Source organism: Suillus subaureus, assembly GCF_016647635.1.
Source record: "Suillus subaureus strain MN1 chromosome Unknown BJ212scaffold_5, whole genome shotgun sequence".
NCBI lineage: Eukaryota > Fungi > Basidiomycota > Agaricomycetes > Boletales > Suillaceae > Suillus > Suillus subaureus.
In genome coordinates, this window is record NW_024538561.1 from 1,638,204 (window position 1) to 1,657,758 (window position 19,555).

General features: G+C 47.8%; 7 protein-coding genes across 7 annotated transcripts; 4 read left to right on the forward strand and 3 right to left on the reverse strand.

The window, feature by feature from the left end:
- Positions 1-499: 499 nt before the first annotated feature.
- On the reverse strand, positions 500-1,952 carry BJ212DRAFT_1296857 (uncharacterized protein; the record flags this gene model as incomplete). Its single annotated transcript, XM_041332509.1, has 4 exons — positions 500-577; positions 644-1,108; positions 1,161-1,511; positions 1,689-1,952. The coding sequence occupies 4 exons, from the start codon at positions 1,950-1,952 to the stop codon at positions 500-502; spliced, it is 1,158 nt and encodes a 385-aa protein (XP_041197332.1).
- A 298-nt stretch (positions 1,953-2,250) lies between these two features.
- Positions 2,251-2,686, forward strand: BJ212DRAFT_1477328 (uncharacterized protein; the record flags this gene model as incomplete). The annotated part of the gene is made up of 3 exons (XM_041339530.1): positions 2,251-2,311; positions 2,364-2,519; positions 2,571-2,686. The coding sequence occupies 3 exons, from the start codon at positions 2,251-2,253 to the stop codon at positions 2,684-2,686; spliced, it is 333 nt and encodes a 110-aa protein (XP_041197333.1).
- Positions 2,687-3,625: 939 nt separating this feature from the next.
- On the reverse strand, positions 3,626-4,244 carry BJ212DRAFT_1331502 (uncharacterized protein). The gene is made up of 2 exons (XM_041334767.1): positions 3,905-4,244; positions 3,626-3,850 (listed from the first exon to the last, which is right to left on the reverse strand). Exons 1-2 carry the CDS (start codon positions 4,121-4,123, stop codon positions 3,764-3,766), a joined length of 306 nt encoding a protein of 101 aa, XP_041197334.1. The 5' UTR covers positions 4,124-4,244; the 3' UTR covers positions 3,626-3,763.
- Positions 4,245-4,499: 255 nt separating this feature from the next.
- BJ212DRAFT_1296858 (uncharacterized protein) lies at positions 4,500-5,924 on the forward strand (the record flags this gene model as incomplete). The annotated part of the gene is made up of 3 exons (XM_041332510.1): positions 4,500-4,537; positions 4,579-4,598; positions 4,753-5,924. The coding sequence occupies 3 exons, from the start codon at positions 4,500-4,502 to the stop codon at positions 5,922-5,924; spliced, it is 1,230 nt and encodes a 409-aa protein (XP_041197335.1).
- Positions 5,925-7,598: 1,674 nt separating this feature from the next.
- Positions 7,599-8,731, forward strand: BJ212DRAFT_1263818 (uncharacterized protein; the record flags this gene model as incomplete). The annotated part of the gene is made up of 5 exons (XM_041330374.1): positions 7,599-7,819; positions 7,875-7,967; positions 8,020-8,296; positions 8,350-8,558; positions 8,614-8,731. 5 exons carry the CDS (start codon positions 7,599-7,601, stop codon positions 8,729-8,731), a joined length of 918 nt encoding a protein of 305 aa, XP_041197336.1.
- Positions 8,732-9,507: 776 nt separating this feature from the next.
- BJ212DRAFT_1331537 (uncharacterized protein) lies at positions 9,508-16,119 on the forward strand. The gene is made up of 28 exons (XM_041334768.1): positions 9,508-10,823; positions 10,874-10,995; positions 11,046-11,276; positions 11,330-11,446; positions 11,487-11,903; positions 11,961-12,095; positions 12,146-12,227; positions 12,275-12,371; positions 12,421-12,459; positions 12,512-12,605; positions 12,657-12,724; positions 12,778-12,848; positions 12,897-12,993; positions 13,047-13,116; positions 13,241-13,415; positions 13,465-13,519; positions 13,568-13,727; positions 13,777-13,863; positions 13,917-13,991; positions 14,040-14,057; positions 14,114-14,235; positions 14,289-14,548; positions 14,602-15,167; positions 15,218-15,322; positions 15,375-15,651; positions 15,703-15,787; positions 15,984-16,011; positions 16,043-16,119. Exons 1-27 carry the CDS (start codon positions 9,716-9,718, stop codon positions 16,009-16,011), a joined length of 4,761 nt encoding a protein of 1,586 aa, XP_041197337.1. The 5' UTR covers positions 9,508-9,715; the 3' UTR covers positions 16,043-16,119.
- A 2,157-nt stretch (positions 16,120-18,276) lies between these two features.
- On the reverse strand, positions 18,277-19,090 carry BJ212DRAFT_1331542 (uncharacterized protein). The gene is made up of 4 exons (XM_041334769.1): positions 19,009-19,090; positions 18,806-18,955; positions 18,649-18,747; positions 18,277-18,597 (listed from the first exon to the last, which is right to left on the reverse strand). Exons 1-4 carry the CDS (start codon positions 19,025-19,027, stop codon positions 18,563-18,565), a joined length of 303 nt encoding a protein of 100 aa, XP_041197338.1. The 5' UTR covers positions 19,028-19,090; the 3' UTR covers positions 18,277-18,562.
- Positions 19,091-19,555: the final 465 nt, after the last annotated feature.

Sequence of the window (19,555 nt, forward strand, 5' to 3'; positions counted from 1 at the left end):
TACTTGCTGAATTCGACAAACAACTTTGTTGCAGCGATTAGTACGTAGGTGGTGTAGAGCGGACCCCGAATATTACTTCAGCTGCTGATTTTGGTTTGTCGCAGAAGAGCCAACCTAGTTCGTGGACCGTCGACTGAGGCGAGCGCGTTGATTCCAGGAATTATCATACATAACTATGACCTTCGCATACCAAATACTAGAGTCCTCACGCCTGAACTTGCTTTCCCACCGAGTCCTGGGTCAGTAGTAACTGTACAGCGTTTCGTCCCCCATCGACGTTTCATGCACACGAGTTATCAACTTCAACAACTGAATCAGTCTACACTTAGGACGTAGGTTTCATGTTTTTAGGCAAGCGGAGTACCCCACTCACAGGACTCGGCACATTTTATTGAGAGAATAGCCAGACAATGTCATACGAAAATGTCCCCCATGGGATCGAAAATAGACATGCACACCTCAAATTTACAATGAGTCAACGAGTACATGGAATGATCAGTCAGACCAATACCATTGCTTCAGGGTGTAACATGGTCAGACTGCCGCCCGCATAACCGTTACACCAAAAGGTGAAATACTGAAAGCTTAGCTTTCAGCAGTATATGTACTGATTATGGGAACTCAGGTAAGCCGGCGTGCTTACACAGGGCCGGGGCAATTCTGGATACTTTCCCATCATTCTCATCCATCCCTCCATTTCTCTGCGATCAAGCTGGAGGAACATAAATGTCTTTCTATCGCAATGGCCCTTCTCGCCCATCGAACAACATAAAATAGGAAGTGGCATGAGCTCCCGAATGTCATTCACAGCCCGATGGCTCCGAGTTTGATTATCCTCACGAGGCCCAGTTAGGAGGCAACCCGACTTGTCATCAAAGAAGTCAAATGATGTTGACATGTCTGGTCCAGCGATCACGCACGAGACCTGCTCAAGACGGGACAGCTCATCATGGAACTCCTGAAAGAGAAGCTGAGCCCATCCACACGCGTCTTCGCGCTCTCCCTCCATCCAGAATGTCAGTCTTTTCAAACTCGGTGTGCTTCCCAGTATGCGATGTACATCATATATCCAGTGGCTCATTCCGTGTTCCCCAGATATGAACGGGCGCTGTGTGGCAGTCAATATTAATGTTATAAATTAAAAAAAGTGTTTTGCTGACCCCAGTAGCAAAACCCGTCAGCGTGATTTCCTCAACATGGTTTGGAAGTAGTCCACGAGGATTATATAGTACTGACAAGGGCCAAATTGTGAGATCAAGTCCCAAATTCCTGACAGGCACTGTGGAGTGGCCAACAATCTCATCAAGACCCCATTTTGCGGATTGTACATGGCAGCCCTTGAACCACACTGTTTGAACCGGGCGCCCAGGTACAAGGGCATGTAGAAGAGAGATCGAACCAGATATTTCTGTTAGATGTGGCAGAGATGTGGGAGAAAGTATCCCAGGGAACTCAGAGTAAGTATCTCGATGTCTTGGTTCCCCAGTGATAGCGAGATCACGGATGTTATCCTGCTTGTTTAGGAAGGATAGCAATTGGAGGTTAACATCATAGGTGCAATGAAAAACACGAAGTTTGGCGTCACAGTATCAAAGGACAGATGAGTAGCGCTTTTGGGAATGAATAAGCTTGAGTGTCGAGAGGCAGGTCATATTTTTGAGGGCTAATGTGAGATTATCCAGGTGCACCTCAGGACTATCATACCCCATCGTGGTTGGATATGTAAAGATGAATGACTTGACTTTCTCTGCAAGATGGGGATGCTCTGCAAGGGTAGTGCAGACATCAGAGTTGTCGACTGTGATGCACTCGTACAAAGAGTCGACTATTGCATGATGGAAGCCAATGCACACCCGGCACAGTGCAGCTAGGTCATTCAAGGAAAATTTGAGGACTTTGGTGAGAGAAAAAACAACATGCCAGAGCTCAACAGGTAAGTTATTGGTCGCCATGATTGATAAATGATTTGTGCTCGCAATGATAGTTATACTAGGGGTCGGCGTTGCCGACTTTTTACCTTGCGGAGCTCTTTCGCTTAATTTGACTTGCCCACAATATCAACAGGGCCAAATATCTTTGATTACTCGCCGTTCAGACGCACAACATTCTGAGCATGATACAAAAGGCTGTAAACTTTCATATGGGTCCATATTCACCTTCATTAAAACGTCTCTCGGTGTCTTCTACCAGTTCTCGCATTCTTTCGTCTTCTATACGAAGATCTTCCAAAGGGTGTCGAAGGGGTCTACGATGCAGCTTAGCGTGTTCGAATTGCTGAAGACTTCCAACGCCGAATGTGCTTTTATATTTAGTATGTTTAATTCGTTATGTGCATTATTTATCGTTGATGAGTGTCTCATCAGTCGAACACCAATCTCGCGGCACTCCTCATATCTTCATTCAGACTGCGGCCGCTGTCCAAGAAGCCTTTGAGTCTAGCGGGTCTCGAATGATTTATACAGACTCTCCTACCATCCTTGCAGATCAAGTGTTATGTGCAGATCCAGCAGAGTTTAATCGTACGTCAGTTAGTTATATGTTGGCGTCTTTTACCCTAATTTATTACTGAGGAATCGCTCAGAAAATGGCACGCGACTTAGATACTACAGTGGTGTATGCAGATACACTTCTGTTAGCAGAACGGTTGAGAGATGCTGCTCTCAAAATTCCTCGAGTGGTCAGTTAAGAAATTGGTGCTTGGGCTGTTTGTCTGACAATTAACTTACGGACTTTCTGTGTTCTCTTTTGCCGCATTTTTGATAATGGTTATGTCGTTCGTTCGTCGTATTGTTCGCTGTGAATGAAGTCCATGACACCTGTTGTGATGACATAATCTGAGTTAGTCATTTGCTCGTATCTAATTGCGGAATGCGCCAGGCTGTTGACTTTCATACAGAAATGACGGCAAGCAGCTACATTTGTAGAATCGCAGGTCAGACGATCAATTGGAGTCGTGGTTCATATTCAGGCGAGTAGTCTTTGTCACTATGCATTTTTTCATATCTTGGACAGGTTTCAGGTATAAATCAATTTGGACGCATTCGCGCTCTCGTATGCTCTGGATATTGGAGCACATACCATCCTCGCATATGCTGTGTGCTTTTGCATCAGCGTGGTTGAAACAACCTCGAGGTTAATTGTTCGCGCTGTTATCGAACCTCGGGCCGTTCATAGCATGGCATATGTGTGAGGGCCAGTGATGAAATGAGTTTGCCAGATGGATTTTAAAAAAAGTAGTGTAATTATTGTTCGGGAGGATCGTTCTTGAAGATACTTTGTACCATTATCTCATTCGCCATAATGTAATTCTGTGCAGAATCAGCAATAACGCAGTCTAATTCATTTTGGTGTGTCTGGTGTCAGACGGTTCGCGATGATCACGTGTATATTTTGTGATGTTTACCACCACAGGTCACGCCGCATTCATAGACCTTGCTCCGCAAGGTAACTCTACATGGCTCCACCCAGGACTTACATAATCATTGCATCATTACGCCACTGAGCCTGATTCCTGCTCCAGAGAGATGCACAACTATACAATACGTGGCAGTACTAGTGAAGACTTGAAAGGAACGAACAAGGAACACCAGTGGTCAACTAGAAGGTTTTGACAACTTTGCTTCGACGGCTGGGTTCGAGCGGAGTTGTAATATTAATGTGCTCATCACCATCGTACCTCCCGCCCTCCCTTCCTGCTGCCTTCTCATGTCTGCTACCACTCTCCTGCATCTGCCGCCCTCTTACTTGCATTGAGCGTTCTCCTTCACTGATCAAAACATCGAGCGCCTCCTCTCGTGTGCTCTCGTACCGTCTTACATGAGCCCTCCCACTGCACCTCACACCCGCTCATGTGAGCTCCATGATATCCCGACTCCCCCGCCTCGACGTTTACGATTCAACTTAGTTCATGTATAGAGTGATTTGGTTCGGTGTGTTTATGGATTTCTTTGTACCATGTGTGCCTTTTGATACTTAGGAGAAGACCGTACATACCGTCGACTATGAAGGTACGCTGTCTCGAGAGCACCACATTCGAGTAGTGTTTGAACACTGCCCGAAGCCAGCCCAGACTGGCCCTAGACGTTGGCCCAAGAATCATGTAGAATAGCCCTAGAGTCGTCATTTCCCGGACGTTCTCGGCAGGGTTGACAGCGGGTCATGGTTAGAAGGTGCCAATCTGGGGCACAAAAGAGACCCACGTTACTCAGTATCAGAGTTACGACCCCCATCTTGTTCCATTACGAGTGAGTGACGCTAGACTATTTAGACCCATTCCATTCACAAAGCAATAATAATGGCAAGACCTGTGCTAGGATAGGACACAGCAATTCTGCTGCCGCCTCAGGCTTTTCTTTTGTCCCGACGGACTACTCTTTGTTTTCATGCTCGGAAACAATTGAAGCCGGAGCTATGTTAGGTTTAACGAGCCCCTGTGTCGCAGGAGTTACATGATCTGGATCCATAAATGAGTGGCATCGCTAAGGTGCTTCCCCCCAACCATGCAGCATGCCATCGATTCTCAGACGATCTCGTCGTCGTGAGTTAACCCTCACGAAGTCATTCACGTGCGCGATTCAGGAAAAGATTCACCCTCTGCAGTAAGTCTACCCTTCGACGTGCCATTACTAACGTCTCCCTGACCATATAACCTGACCAGGCGCTTTCCAGAGTCAATATCCTGCAGTTCATTAATCGTCGATCGCCCCGATTGTCGCCCTTCATCATCATCACCTTCAATTGCAAAATCCTCAGATTTCGCTCGCCCTTCTCTAACATTTTCCCTATATCGTAGTCCGATCTCCAACCTCCAACATCATCCCGTTCACATTCTTCCTCCCGAGCTTCTCATTCGTATCTTTGAGCTGGGCTCGTTTGATGATGCCCTATTTCTTATCACCATCTCCCACGTCTGTCACCCATGGAGGATGCTTGCTATACACACGCATACCCTCTGGCGGCGCTTGTCGTTTTGTTCTCATGGATTGCGTTTGTGGAAGGAGCGCATAGCCCGCGCCCGTGGGTGTTCCCTCGACGTTACAATTACACCTCCGCAGCACCATTTTCCCGATATGGACGCATTAGCCCTACAGCTGCATCTTCTTGTCCCACACATATCCAGAGCCCGCTCATTTGAGCTGCGGTTTTCAAGCTACTCGCCGTTCTTATGGAACACTGCTCTCGGCCCCATATGTCGTCAAGAACAACAGGACGATAACATGGGCAGACATGCTTTTACTCCATCGGTGCGCGCGCTGCAACTGGAGAGACTTACTCTGTGTTATCCAGAGAATGATGACACAAAGGAGTTTGCTCTTTTCGCAGGCGTTGCGCCTCGGTTACATAGCGTCACGCTTGATGGCATTCGCCTAACCTGGCTGCCAGAGCTTTATGGTCGCCTCACATATCTCGACTATACTCACCACGGATTCACAACTGGGCCAACCGCCGTAGATGAAGTTCTAGGAATGATTCGAGTTTCATGCGCACTACGTGAGCTTCGCATATGTTTTAGGGAAAGAGTACTGGATGGAGAAGTGTTGTACCTACCTCGCGATAACGTTCCTGCAGGACAGACTCACCTTCTGCAGCTCGAGCGGCTCGTTCTTGCCGTCGACGAATCGGATATCGATATACCCCCTGAGCTTACATCGCTCTTGTCCCGCCTTTCTGTGCCCAACCTTCGCGAATTACACCTGGTCGACCTTCGCTTTCAACCCGCTAACAGACGCTGGTGGAAACCAGCGCCATTTCTTGGACTCGGAGACGCCCTGAGCCTTTTTCAAGTCACAATACCATCCAGCATCAAAGTTCTGGCGATGGCGGGTCGCTGGACAGATCATTCCTCCATTCCTGCTCTTGCGAAACGCTTCAAAGAACTTCACAATTTGGAAGTGGATGGTGTTGAAAATCTTGTTCACATGTAACGCCTCAGTGTGAGATTTGCCACTGCATGACGAAGCGTGGATGTAGTGAGCAATATATATACCTTTGCCCCAACTTTACCCCATTCTTTACAGGCCAGTTCTTTCGCACCGGTAGACGGGGTCCCACATTCCTTGCAAGATCCACCCGTGAGTCAAGTTTAGTGAACTAAATACCTGTTGGATTTCTGTAAGCAATGGATACATCTTCCTGATTGGGATTTACACACTCGTTATCAACACGCCCAAATTTGTCTTATCTGGATTGCCTACTGCAACTGGAGACTACCGTGAACCAACCACGGGCGCGTTCATTTCGTCATTCTTTCTTGGAACCCCCGTGTCAGCCGCGGCTGAAACTATGTTCGGCCGACTCGGCCCGTTCAACACGGACCGAATGCATATCACCAAAAAGGTTGATAACTTACGTCTCAGTACACCCCTCACCAGCATGTTGTCAAAAGATTAATCGACGTAAGGTGCTAGTGGATAGGCAAAACGATGGAGAATAGATTATAATTTACAGACTCTTTTGAAAATTATTTGCAAAAGATAAGCTGTACAGAAAACAAAATTGTATCACATATGGAAGCTATGTTGGACGATTCATCTACTGCGAACGACCGTCTTCCTTCTATATCTAGGTTTGACTAGGGAAGACGGGATAGACTAGTGATCAGCCCCGGACCTATGATGCAAGCCAAGCAGGGGACGGTCCCACTGCCACTGGTTGGAGTACAATAGTTGCTTTTTCGGCGGAACTTGTTACTGACTCGTTCACTAGTTCCGTGGAGTTATCGGTGAGGGGTGGCGGCCCGATGCTTTTCGTTTGACATTTTAAGATGAGTCTGGCCAAGTGCAGGGATGGTGCAAATGATATAGCTCAATAAATGATAAAAAACATATGTTATTCCTGAACTGATATGTACAAGATGGTGAAATCTATCAGATTGTGGAAGTCGCCCTCTGCCGGCAATTGCCGGGGTGTGGTAAAACTGGCGCGGCACACTGATGGCGCAGTACTACTACTAGCTAGCCACGGCAACAACTATCACCAATTATCACCATGCTCTGGCGTTAGTCACTCAGTAGCCCCAACCGTCAATTTCATTAATCGCCATAGTCTGGACTGTGGAAGAGGCACCCCAGATCTGATATTGTTTTGCAAATTCTACCCAAATGAACAGCAGTATCGTGGCTCTGCTTCCTTAACTGGTCCTTTTCATTCCATTCCATTCTATTCTTGAGCCTACGGATAGTCACGTCTATTCAACTAGTGGGCCGCATGGCCACTCGAGGTGTCAATTATCTCACGTGTTGGCCCTTCGATGATCCGACGCAGCGTGCAGGTATCGGTACGGCAAATCATCCGCTCATTTTCATGACCACTTACAACCGCACACGTACAATAGCACACTATATTTTACATTACCGGGTGCTACATTAGTATATAGTCCACATGCCCGTTACATTTCGCTTCACTAATCCTTTCCAATCAAACTGATTCAGGTGAGACTCATCTATATGTATTCCATGCTCGATCAGACTTACTACCCCCTACACAGTAGCCTCTTGTTGTTGTTCTCTCGCAGGTAATTACTGCGCCACTAAGACCCTTCCGCCCAAACTGAGTCTGTTTCTAATCGCTCGCAGCCTCTTTTTGTTGCTCGTATCACCATGTCCTCCCCTGATAGTTATACGCTAAAGAATCTCTACGATCTCAATGGCCTGATTGCTGTAGTGACCGGTGGTGGCACAGGCATCGGCCTTAATATTGCACGTGGTCTCGCTGCTAATGGAGCCAAGGTGTACATCACCGGCCGAAGAAAGGATGTCCTTGATGGAGTAGTTGCGGAGTGGAATGCAACTAAGGGTGCCGACATGGGACCTATGATCGCGTAAGGTCCATCCTTTCTTCTCGTTTCGTGCAGGCTGATCAAGCACAATACATAGGCAAGAGATGGATGTAACGAAAAAGGACAGCATCAAAGCTGGTGTGACAAGAATATCTCAAACAGAGGGAAAGCTACATATTCTCGTGAACAAGTATGACACTCACTCTCCCTATTTTATCGTGACTCATCATGGTCGAACAAAGTGCTGGCCAATGTGGTCCTGTTTCTGATGAATTTAATCAACCATCGACTACTGCTCAAAAGGAGGCCGGACCAATTAGTGAATACCTCTTCAACAATGAATCGTTTGAGGAATGGGGATCCCTTTTCGCAATTAACACCTCTTCGATCTACTTTGTGACTATTGCGTTTTTGGATTTGCTCGACAAGGGCTCTAAGGATATCGGTAAAAAAGGATTCTCTTCAAGCGTCATCAATATCACGAGTATCAGCGGGCTCATAAAGCTCGCACAGAGACACGTGAGCAAAGTCACGGTCGCGTTCGTTGATCATCACTGACTTTGGTGGACAAGTTCTGCTACAATAGCTCAAAAGCTGCTGGGTCTCACCTTACCAGGATGCTTTCGACGGAATTTGCTCTGAAAGGAATCAATGTTCGAGTGAACGCTATCGCGCCAGGCGTGTATGAAAGCGAGATGACATACGACACGATTACAGGGCAAGAAGCAACTGATTCGGTTGGTATGCCGGTGGTGCCTGTACCAGCGAGAAGGGCGGGAACGTGAGTGAAGATTGATTCGTGAATCAGGGCGCTCACTGACGGGAAAATGTAACAGCGCTGCCGAGATGGCAGGCACTGCCGTTTACCTTGCATCGCCTGCTGCGGCGTATATGAATGGGCAGGAATTGGTGATCGATGGTGGGTACTTGGCTGTGAATCCTTCCAGAGTGTAGTGTGCTGTGGGCTGGCGTTGCCTCGTGACCTTGCTAAGCTGTTGTCGTGTGTTATTGTTCTCCCCGACTTGTTGTGTACAATAAGTATAGTCGTGTAGCAGGCGAACAGCCATAGATCTAAATGTAGTATATTGGGCATTTACAACGGGCATTCTCCGAGGTTTTAGTTGTCTACATTTTGACGATCTGTGCATGCGCAGCGAAGTTGACTTTGCTCAACAAGGTAATCTACATTTTCTCCCCTTAGCCGGACCACAAAGAACGAATACGGTCGTTCGTTCCTGATTTCGTTGCAGTGGCTGAGTGAAACGCTCAACAGCCAATTACAAGCATTGCACCACTGTCAATCCTGAACAAAGTCAATGACCGAATGCAGCTATCCGACCTTGAAAAAGGATCCCGCATTTTATGGAGTCCCACCATCACCGTGACTGATACACTCGGGTGCCAGACATAGAGGAGGTGCCACCTGAGTTGGTAGTGTCAGACCTCACACCGCAGCCAGCCGTTTCTACTAGATCTCAGTTCATCATGACGATAGACTGAGTCCAACAGTCGATCGTGAACATAGAAGCAGGAACAGATAGTTAATTGACCACCCGGACGGTGCGCGCGGAGGTCCTGGTAGTAAGTACTAGTATGCATTTCCTGAGTCGTCTGAGGCTGAAATCTTGGTCCGTCCGTGTACATGGTGGCCCAAACAATATCGATCGAATTAGTATTACGTCAATAATAATAATAATTTATGAGCGTCTATTCACGCCTTCCTTTTCCAAGCTAGCACGCAGTTGACTTTGAATTGCTGAACACAGTGGCGCTCAAGCTGCAACTGGTAATAGCACTCAAGTCTTTGATATCGGGTTTCTGGTTGGCGCGTCAACTCCACAATTGCCAATCATATTCATACGCGATTGAGCAACCAGTGGAGTCGCTATTGCAGACTGTGTAAAAACCCGTTCATCTTCTGCATACCGCGACTTCGCAATGTCATCTGTAAACTCGGTCAACGTTGGAGTCAGCGCCAGCCATGCACGAGAGGCAAAAGAGAGCTCTGCAAATTCGTCTGGACACGGCAAACATGATGATGAGACCGGGAACGTTGGCTCACGGTCTTCGATGGACCAGCGCATGAGCCGCGTTGAATCACCAATCCCAATCTCACCTACCGGGTCTCCGCTCAGGACACCGAAGGCTACCCTCCCTGACACACCCTCAAACCGTACAGGACCACCACGCTCCTTGTCATTCACCTTCTCCCACCCAAGCTCTTCATCCGTCCCGCGTCAAACTCTTCTCAACGGCCAGCGGGAATACAGCGATATTTTTGAAAATGATTTGGGAGATCGTGGCAAAACCTCGTTTCAGATTAATTCAAGTTCGTCGAGCTTCCGGGGTGCGTTTGAGCTTAGCCCTTCTCTGGGAAAAGTGTCCACAGATAAGAAGGGTAAAGCAAGAGAGAGTAGAGTTTTCGACCAATTCCATGATTCGCCATTAGAGGAGAGGTCGAATTCGATGTTTCCGGAACCTCCTAACACAATAATTGAAGAGGAAGAAGAGAAGATAGAGAGGAAACCCATGTCTCGACACCAAACAATAGGACCTATTCGCAAGTCCACTGATCCTCCCCCTGGGGATCTCCAGCGCTCTCAATCTCACCCTCCCCGAGTAGATTCCAAAAAGCCAGGAACATCCGCAAGATGGAGCAAGTTACGTGGTCTTCTACCTTATGTCGTTCGCACCGGGCAACCTGCACTACACTCCGTGGTCACCTCAAACGAGGTGAATATCACAGACGAACTCATTACGGGCGGTTTGTCCACATTGATGCTGCGTTTGTGGTTCGAACGCGATGAGAAGGGGCACCGGCGTATCCCTGTCCTCCTCCATCGTCTGCGCATACGGATTAGTGACAGTCTACATCCCATGCAAACACATAAAGCTGTGTTTCGTATCGAGTGTGAATATGCCAACGGTGCAGTGCGTTGGGTGGTCTACAGGCAGCTTCGTGATTTCTTTTCCCTGCATGCCCATTACACTTTGTCCAATGCGTTCCGCACTCAAAAGGATGTATTGCCAGAGTTTCCTCGAACTAGTAAGAGTTGTGCACTTGTCGATATTCAGAAGTACTAAGCTGTTGTACAGGCCTTCCTTACTTTAAATTCTTGAAGAAGGAATCCAGCGGGCGTCACGTCAAACAAACTGACTTTGCTCGTTTGCAACGAGAAGCGCTAGAGGACTATTTGATTAAACTTATACGCGCTGTTGTTCGTCTCTCCCCCTATGCCTTAATTACCCTTCACAAACACCGTTCTAGATGTTTCACCCAACCGCAAATCGACTCGCAGGCTTCCTAGAGATAAGCGCATTATTCATCACTCGTGCGCTGTCTGGCGGCGCACAATATAAAGCTGGATTCCTGCGCATTCATACAGAAGGCAATGGTCCCGGGTTTGGACGAAAATCAGCACGGTGGCGAGAGCGGAAGGAGGCTCGATGGTGTGCCATTCGTGAGAGCTATATCGTGGTCGTGGAGGACCCGGGGGAGGCAAGCCAAGCGCCATTTCAATGACAATCCTGCTACTAATAAACATGACTTAGGTTGTAATTTGGGACGTCTTCCTCTTCGATACGAGTTTCAAGATCATTCGGCCCACACGATACTATCGCAAGGGTCTGCACCTCTTGCACCCAGAACCGGAGGACCGTGAATTTCTTGTTGGCCTCAACAGGCCGCAGCAGCAGTCCGCACCCACAGATTCAGACGGAATACCCACAGGCCGAGGTCGACTGTCTCTCTGCAATAGATAGTATCAAAAGTCGCCTTTCGCGGGCCTTTCGAATCGCTAATAGGTCGTCACCAAACATTGCAGCCACTACGGGTGGTGAGGTGCAGGGTAATGGGGATGTTGCTACGGGAACAGGGCACAGGAGAACAGAGACAGTCAGTTCTGGCAGCTCCGCAGTATCATCTCGTCCTGCGACACCGATGCTGGACCCGTCTACGCATGTGAATCCTCTGAAGAGTAGTAACACCGCGGAGACTAGGGAGATACAAGAGGAGACAAACGAGCAGGATAAGAGAAAAAAGAAGAAACGGCCAGATGATGTCTCAAAGCATACGTTCTATGTCGAGAATTCGCAAATGCGGTTGAAGTTGTTCGCAAGAAATGAGGTCAGTTCCTTACATCGAGTGATTATACATCACTGACCAGAGGTACCCCAAATTTAGCGTCAAATGTTGCAATGGATTACTGCCCTGGAAAAAGCCGCTGCTACGACCCCTTTCATCGCAAAAAATAAAAATCGTTTCGACAGTTTTGCTCCAGTGCGATTGGATGTCGCTGCTCAGTGGCTTGTTGATGGGGTTCGTGTCTCCTTTTTTCTATATAATCTGACATTGACCATAAGGACCAGCGCGATTACATGTGGAATTTGTCCCGGGCTATCCTCATGGCGCAAGAGACTATCTATATTCATGACTGGTGGCTATCCCCTGGTATGTCCATAGCTTATCATGGTAGTCACGTTATTCATGTAGTACAGAACTACAACTGAGGCGTCCTAATAAACCCAAGTATCGTTTGGATCATCTTCTTGAGAGGAAGGCCAAGGAAGGGGTCAAGATCCACATAATTCTGTAGTAAGAACCTTTCGAATGTCGGTATCTAGTATTATTGATCTGCTTCTAGTCAGGAAGTTTCGAACCGAACTACCCCCACGGATAGCAAGTAAGAACTGACAAGCGCGTCGTAGATCTTGTAGACTCACCGTATCATAAAGCTATGCGAAGCAACGCCTCATATCGCTACACCCAAACATCATGGTTCAACGTTCACCCTCACACTTCCAAACTGGCACATTCTACTGGGCACACGTAAGGGTTCTTTACGCAGAAACGCGGCTATCAATGACATACCCTTAACAGCATGAGAAGCTCTGCGTTATTGACGAGACTATCGCATTCATGGGAGGGATTGACCTATGTTTCGGAAGGTGCGAAGTCAATTCAGATGTCGACCAGCTTTCATCACTGAACGACTTTAAAGATGGGATACGCCACAGCACGTCATCATCGATGACTCGGAGCTATCGGCAGACAAGACAGAAATCTGGCCAGGTACATTTTAACCATACGGTTTGGAAATTGACTGACCATGTATCACAGGCAAAGACTATAGTAATCCGCGGGTTCTTGATTTCCATGCGCTAAACAAACCCTTTGAAGACATGTATGACAGGGCGAAGGTGCCCCGGATGCCTTGGTACGATCATCTGTGTTTGAGGGAATATTGACATTCACAACTCCTCTCCAAAGGCATGATGTAGGCATGCAAGTCGTAGGCCAGCCTGCTCGCGATCTCGCTCGACACTTTGTTGAAAGGTTTGTCCCTAAATTCATTCGCGCGAAGCACATCGTTGAACTACCGAGCCACAGATGGAATTATTTGCTTCGGTTGAAAGTGTGTTGATCACTTCATAGGTCTCTTGCGTTTGCTTAATTCATATCAGAACCATTCCCGAACCATGCCTTTCCTGCTACCTCCGCCGGAGTTCAAACCTGGAGAGCTTGCCGCAATGGGTCTGACAGGCACATGCGAGATGCAACTTTGCAGATCGGCCGGCCCTTGGTCGCTTGGTACTACCAATCGAACTGAGCATTCGATTCAAAATGCATATCTGAAAGGTCAGGCGTCATGGTTTACGCAGGAGGTGTTACTAACACAGTCATTTAGCCATCGAGATGTCGGAGCATTTCGTGTACATTGAGAATCAATTCTTCATTACCTCGCAAGTATTCGCCGCTCTGCTACCACTGCTTGCTAATTTGTCTCGCAGGACCGTCGTGAATGATATCAAGATTGAGAACCGGATTGGCGATGCATTGGTAGATCGGATCACCCGCGCACATCGCGAGGGCACCCCGTGGAAATGTTGCATCGTCATTCCCCTCCTCCCTGGCTTCCCCTTCCCCATTGATCACAGCGACGCCAGCGCAGTTAGTTGGGAAAAATATTTTCTGAAATCTTACTAAATTAACATATTAGATTCGAATCATTATCGAGTGTCAGAACCGCACTATCTGTCGTGGGCCCAATTCGATATTTTCTCGACTTCGTAAAGAGGGTATAGATGTGCGTGCTTGGTTTTACCATTGGAATCGCTGTGCTTATCCTTGTATGATTAGCCTGATGAATATATCTCCGTGTTTTCGCTGAGAAACTGGGCTAAAATGCGGAACGGTGTATTGACTACGGAGATAGTAAGTGCCTACACTGCCGTGCCTTCCAACCCGCTTACCACACTATAGTTATATATTCATGGCAAGGTATAATACCGATTTGATCTTTGAAGCTGAATACTCAGATCCATCGATCTCATCAGGTCTGTATTGTGGATGATCGTCTGGCAATCATTGGCAGCGCAAACATCAATGAGCGTTCCCAACGTGGTGATCGAGATTCCGAAATTGCTGCAGTCATCCGAGACACTGATCTGATTGACGGGTACGACTTTCTCGGTCTCGCCTCGCAATTCTCTGATAGCTGTGGTACAACAGGACGATGGCAGGAAAACCGTTCAAAGTTGGGCGATTTGCACACACCTTGCGAATGCGGTTGATGCGAGAGCATGTTGGTGTGGATGTTGACGCCATGATTGAACATGAGCCTATGCCCCACGAAGAAATCAAACCTGACCATGAACAAGAGTGGGACCCAGAATCGGAGCAAGAGCCTAGTGGTCGCGAAGTTACTTCAGCCAAACATATGAGTCCCATACGTAGTATACTCCACACCGCAGGCGAGGGTATCAAACAAAGTTTGTGTTCACCACAACCTCGAAGACCTGAGAGACTAACCTTTTTGGTCAAGCTGGCAACGCTGCTTTGAGCGCTTCCCACCACCTCAAGAAACCTATTGTGAAGGTGGAACTCCACAAACCGAACACTCCAGAGCAAGATGTATCCCTGGAGGAGGAGCGTATGACGTGCAGCCGTGAAGGCAAGAAGGAGCCAGGGCTCGCCGGTGCGATAGTTACACCTGTGGAAGAAGCAGTTGTTCAAGAGCGCCTGCCTTCAGCTTCACAAGCTGAGAACCCTCCTTTGAAAGACAAGCTCGAACATCGACTGGGCGAAAACTCTGATCCCGTCGAGAAGCGCACGGCTGATGGGGAAGCATACAGTACTCCAGCGCTTGCGTCAAGGAATCCACAGACTGATGACAAACCACCCCATCTGGAGTCGGGAACCAATGGCCAGGACGAGCTTGAAAACACTGCTACGGGAACAAGGACCCTGCTCAGGAAGCATCCTGCTAGCAAAGTCGGCAATAAAACGTCGGCTGTACCGATCCTTCCCCATGTAAATCCAGAGGGTTTTGAGGACCCGATATCTGATGCATTTTGGAAGAATGTTTGGAACGCCTGCGCTGTGCATAACGTATGTTATCTTTACGTAGGAGTTGTGCACGGACTGATTCTTTCTCGCAGACTGAGATTTATCGCAAAGTTTTTCACTCTGTCCCTGATGACCTCATTGCGACGTGGAAGCAATACAAAGAATTTGTTATTCACCATGAACGCTTCTCTAAGCCGGTTCGTGAATCTCCCCCCCGCTATACCCCTCTCAAATACTCTTGTTTCATAGGCAACGGGTAGCAATTCGCCATACCCAGTATCACGAGTGCCCTCAGAGACAGCATGCGAAGACGGACCATATCAAAAGGGAGGTTTGGCGGATGCTGCTGAGGAGAGCCGTGAGACCTTTCATACCAACGATGGGAGCGACGGCGCTCCCTCCAGGGGTTCTCACCTCCCAGACAAGGACGGTCGTAGCAGGAAACCTGTGAATGGGATAGAGCCTTTTACCAAGCAGGAGCGAGATGAAATGGAGGAGCTGTTGAAAGATGTCCGTGGGCACCTTGGTGAGTGCCATCCACTCCCCCCATCATCGGCTTCTTCTCATATCCTCGAAGTTGTGTATCCCTCGCGATTCTTGGAAGGAGAGGATATTGCAGGGAACTTCATGTTCAATGCAGACAGGTGTGTTGCATCACATACGTATCTTTCATGCTGTTCACAGTTGCTAGGATGCTACCTCTCCCGATCTATGCCTGAACTTTCTCCGCACCACCAGTTTCACGGACTCATTTCGCATAAATAATCGACAATGTATATATATTACGTGCACTCCCGACATATGCTTTCGAGGTTCTGTTATTTTTTTCTTTTAAGCTGTCTCCATGTCGAAGACCAGTTTGTCTGGAAGTTCTTCTGCTAGGTGATCTAGTCCATTGATAATATTAATACACACACCTTCAAGGTACGGACTGGAGAGGGTCCGGTATTCAGTGTGCGCCTGATGCGGGCGGAATTCATCCAGTTTCTCTTTGCTCTCGAACAAAAAAATAGTCCCTAGAATATGTCGGACAGCAAGTCGCGAGCTTTTGTGAAATAGCCCACCCATGTCATAGTCGCGGTCAAGGGGGTTGGGGACCTTCTCTCCGGTGATAACGCTCTGAAGCGCGGATATTCTCGACGGAAGTTCCTTGATAAGTTCCTTCACATACTCTCGTTGCTCGGGGGTTGCCTCCGACTTGAACTTGTACAGGACTATGCTGTGTCAATCCCGAGCGAGGCGAGGGTGGCCGATTGAAAGTTACCTATATTGTAGATGGTCATGATGAACTCAGATGAAGCCGCCCGGGAAATGGATGGTCGCTTGAAACCTCGGACGTGTGTTACGATAATTTGGGAGCGTGAGTATTCTCTATTTAAGTGCAACAGTTATACAGTGTATGATAGCTGATTGGATGACTGAGTGTGAAGATAGGGCTTGTCAGGGCGCAAGTACCCGGGGGACAAAAATACCTGTCTACATAGAAATCACAGTCGCAGCCCGAAGGTGAGGATTATCAATTTCCTCGTATTTGGATTCATGATATTTGCAGTGGATTTAGCCATCTACACGAGTACTTAGTACGGTATGATGTCAAGTTAAGTAGTTTCCCCTCTAAGCTGTCTCGATATCAAAAATGAGTTTGTCTGTGCCCTGTTCAGTTAAAGAAATATTCGAACAACAACAAAACATACCTTCCATATAGGGTGCTGAGAACGCCTGGTAATCAAGATGTGCCTTGTGTGGGCGATACTCGTTCAACTTGGCTATGCTCTCGAATACAAAAATAACCCCTAAAGCACAATCTTATCAACCATCCGGTTTGCAGATACGATGAGAAATGATGTACCAGCATCATAGTCATGTCCAAGGGCGTTGTACACCGTTTTGCCAGTGATGAGGCTCTAGATTGCGGGTATCTGGGATGCAAGGGCACTGGCAGAGTCCTTCACACTCTGGCGTTGTTCTGCGGTTGCCTCAGGCTTGAACTTGTACAAGACTGTGCCATATGTTAGACCACTTGAAGTTGGGCTCGGGAGAGAGAGAGAGACACTACCTATATGGTGAATCGTCATGATGAACTGGAAGGGAGGAAGAAAGGATGTCCGAGTCCAGTCACATGAATGTTGTATTTAACCAAAGTCACTCGGTGCGAATGCTATTTATAGTATGCAACAGACTAATCAAGCCGGCGAGAGGCCGAAGTTGGTTGAGGGCGGGAACAGCTCAGAGGATGACGATCACCAGAAAACTCGATGATTAAGGAGCCTGTGGCCCAGGACGACGACTGACCGCCAGCACTGCAGTTGCCCACCAATCTGCATCGTGACTTCCGACGCTCACTCCGGCTCATGCATGAATGCATTGCCACCCGGGCCATTATAAGCCCCTAACGGATGGGTATTATTAGTTAGTGGAATCTCTGACCGTCCGACGAGCTAACCTGTTTCCGTGTTGGAGCTTGAATTTGTGAAGAACTTTTGGCACCAACCTAACTCAGAGCCGTCCTGTCATGCCATTGTCAGGTGTACCGCAAGCTGATTCACGGATGAGGTGAATGGTCATGACGTCACACTCGAAGGTCACGGATGACTCAATTAATTCAGTCACCTGCGAGGAAAATGACCCCTGAAGCACAGTCTTCTCAGACCTGCGAATCCTTGCAGACGAGAAACGCCATACCTTTGTCATAGCCATGCCTAAAGGGATTGAACACTGTTTCACCAGTGATGACACTCTGGATCACGGGTATTTGCGATGGAAGGGTGTTGACGGAGTCTCTCACGCTGCGTTCCTTCAGGCTTGAATTCAACAAGACTGTGGTGTGTTGGAATCTCAACTCAAAGCTGGTTTGAAGGAGGGTCTACCGATGCGGGGAATCGCCATGATGGATGGATGAGTCGAAGAGTCGAAGCAAGTGGTATCCGAGTTCAGTCACGGGAATGTGTGTTTAAGAAACGTACGATGTAAACTCTATGAACCGACTTAACCAGCGAGTACCAGTGAGGGAAGTTGATTCCACGAATTTGTATGCGAGAGCGATGCATGGGGCCAGTGCACCAACTTTTGAGATAAATAGATTGGTGATCAAAAGAAGTCGACGATCAAGGGACTTCTTGAAATGACAATCACATACGTAGAGGGGGTTGCCGTTCCTTTTGCATCGCAGAGGACAGTAACACGCGCAGTATTAACTCGCCTGCCATGTTAAGCTACAATCACGATTCAAGCCGCCCATCAGAACAAGTTGATGTCACTGTCAATAAGTACACGAATTATACGGGGGCTTGCCGGGTGCATGGACACGTCAGGGCCCAGGTGGTGATAACACTTATCTACATAGAAAAAGGGTCGCGGATCCGAAAGTGATTCATAACGCAGGCCTTCAGCCACCACCTGCATGAGCAGTACAACATCCTATCAAACTAGTTTCCCCTCTAGGCGGCTGTCTCAATATCAAAAATGAGTATACCTGCGCCTGACCATTCAATCAAAACGATCTTCAATCAAAAACAAGACATACCCTCAATCAAAGGCCTCGCGAACGTCTGATAATCAAGATGCGCCTTGTGTGGGCGATATTCATTCAACTTGGCTACGTTCTCGAATAGAAAAATGACCCCTGAGGCGCAATCTTGTCAACCACCTATGAATGTTTCAGATGACGAGAGATGACATACCTTCGTCATAGCCGTGTCCGAGGGGGTTGAATACCGTTTTACCAGTAACAAGGCTTTGGATTGCAGGTATCTGAGATGGAAGGGCGCTGATGCAGTCCCTCACGCTCTGTCTTTGTTCTGGGGTCACCTCGGGCTTGAACGTGAATAGGACTGTGCTGTGTGTTAGAATCAAGCTGATTTGAATGCTTCGAAGCAGGGTTTACCTATATGGTGAATCGTCATGATGGTCGATTGAAAGGGGTGAGAGGAAGTGATGTATGAGCCCAGTTAGCAGCTTGACGTCTATTTAAGTAAACGTCGGACTGAAACTGAAACCGAAACTGAGACTGGCAAATGATTAGAAACGTATGCGAGGGCGATGCATGAGGTTCATGGAAACAGAATAGCGATCAATTGATTTGTAAGGAACGACAACGGACTGCCACTATCATGATACTATGCACGGCCGTGTCAGGCAACGATCCTGATGCGGCCGACCTAACAAAACTCAAATTAACATCACTGCTAGTACATACTTATATGAAGCGGGGGCGCTACAAAAGCTCACACCCCCCATAGTCGTCATCATAGCTGAATAACGGGTATTTGTAAGGGAAGGGCATCTTCGATTTCGCAATTGCGTCTGTTCTATGATTATTTCGGGCTAAAATTTACAAAGAACTGCAGCCCTGCAGCAGGCATGTCAATCAAGTTAGCACTGGTCTAAGACTCACGTAAGTGTGTGAAATCTACGCTCAGCTGGCGATTAGC